We start from the raw sequence: 670 nt of genomic DNA on the forward strand, positions 1-670 counted from the left end.
TTGTGTTTTACTTTTATGGCTTCAACTGTCTTTGTGCTGCTTGCTGCTGCTGGGGTGTATATGCAGCTATCTTTATTATTATTATTTATATCATCATCATTGTTATTGTTGCTGCTGCTGCTGCTGCTGCTGCTGCTGCTGCTGCTGCAGTTTGCTTCGCTTTCATCTCCCCATATAGCCCTTGTCTTGACTTGTTGTATACCCCTAGGCAGCAGCAGTTGCTGCTGCTGCTGCTGCTGCTGCTGCTGCTGCTGCTGCTGCTGCTGCTGCTGCTGCTGCTGCTGCTGCAGGTGCAGCTGCACCGGCTTGAGGGCCCCCAGGGGGCCCCCCACCACCGCGTTGTGTCTGCTGTAGTGCTGCAGCAGCAACGGCCAGACAGGCAGCAGCTCTAGGAATTCTTCTTTTGCTGCTCTTACGAGAGACCATGCAGGCAGCTCCTCTTTCTCTTCTTCTGCTGCTGCTGCTGCTGCTGCTGCTGCTGCTGCTGCTTCGTTGTCGTCTCCTGCTGCTGCTGCTGCTGCTGATCCTGCTGCTGCTGCTGCAGCAGATGCTGCTATCGATGGGCCGTTGTCCCCCCCTGAAACATCCTCAACATCTCCTACTACACCAACCCTGCTGCTGCTGCTGCTGCTGCTGCTGCTGCTGCTGCTGCTGCTGCGGGGCTGCTGCA

The 670-nt window shown here is 56.1% G+C and overlaps 1 protein-coding gene across 1 annotated transcript in view; it reads right to left on the reverse strand.

Annotated features, from left to right (window-relative positions):
• Positions 1–204: 204 nt before the first annotated feature.
• EMH_0029340 (uncharacterized protein) overlaps positions 205–670 on the reverse strand; it is a gene marked incomplete at both ends in the record, with an annotated part of 2,551 nt that continues 2,085 nt past the window's right edge. Inside the window, 2 exons of the mRNA XM_013494274.1 lie at positions 205–348; positions 417–668. Coding sequence (XP_013349728.1) covers positions 205–348; positions 417–668 — 396 coding nt within the window. The remainder of the gene's footprint in view (positions 349–416; positions 669–670) is intronic.

The sequence above is a fragment of the Eimeria mitis genome, genomic scaffold (genome assembly GCF_000499745.2).
Source record: "Eimeria mitis Houghton genomic scaffold, Emh_scaff1097, whole genome shotgun sequence".
Classification (NCBI taxonomy): domain Eukaryota; phylum Apicomplexa; class Conoidasida; order Eucoccidiorida; family Eimeriidae; genus Eimeria; species Eimeria mitis.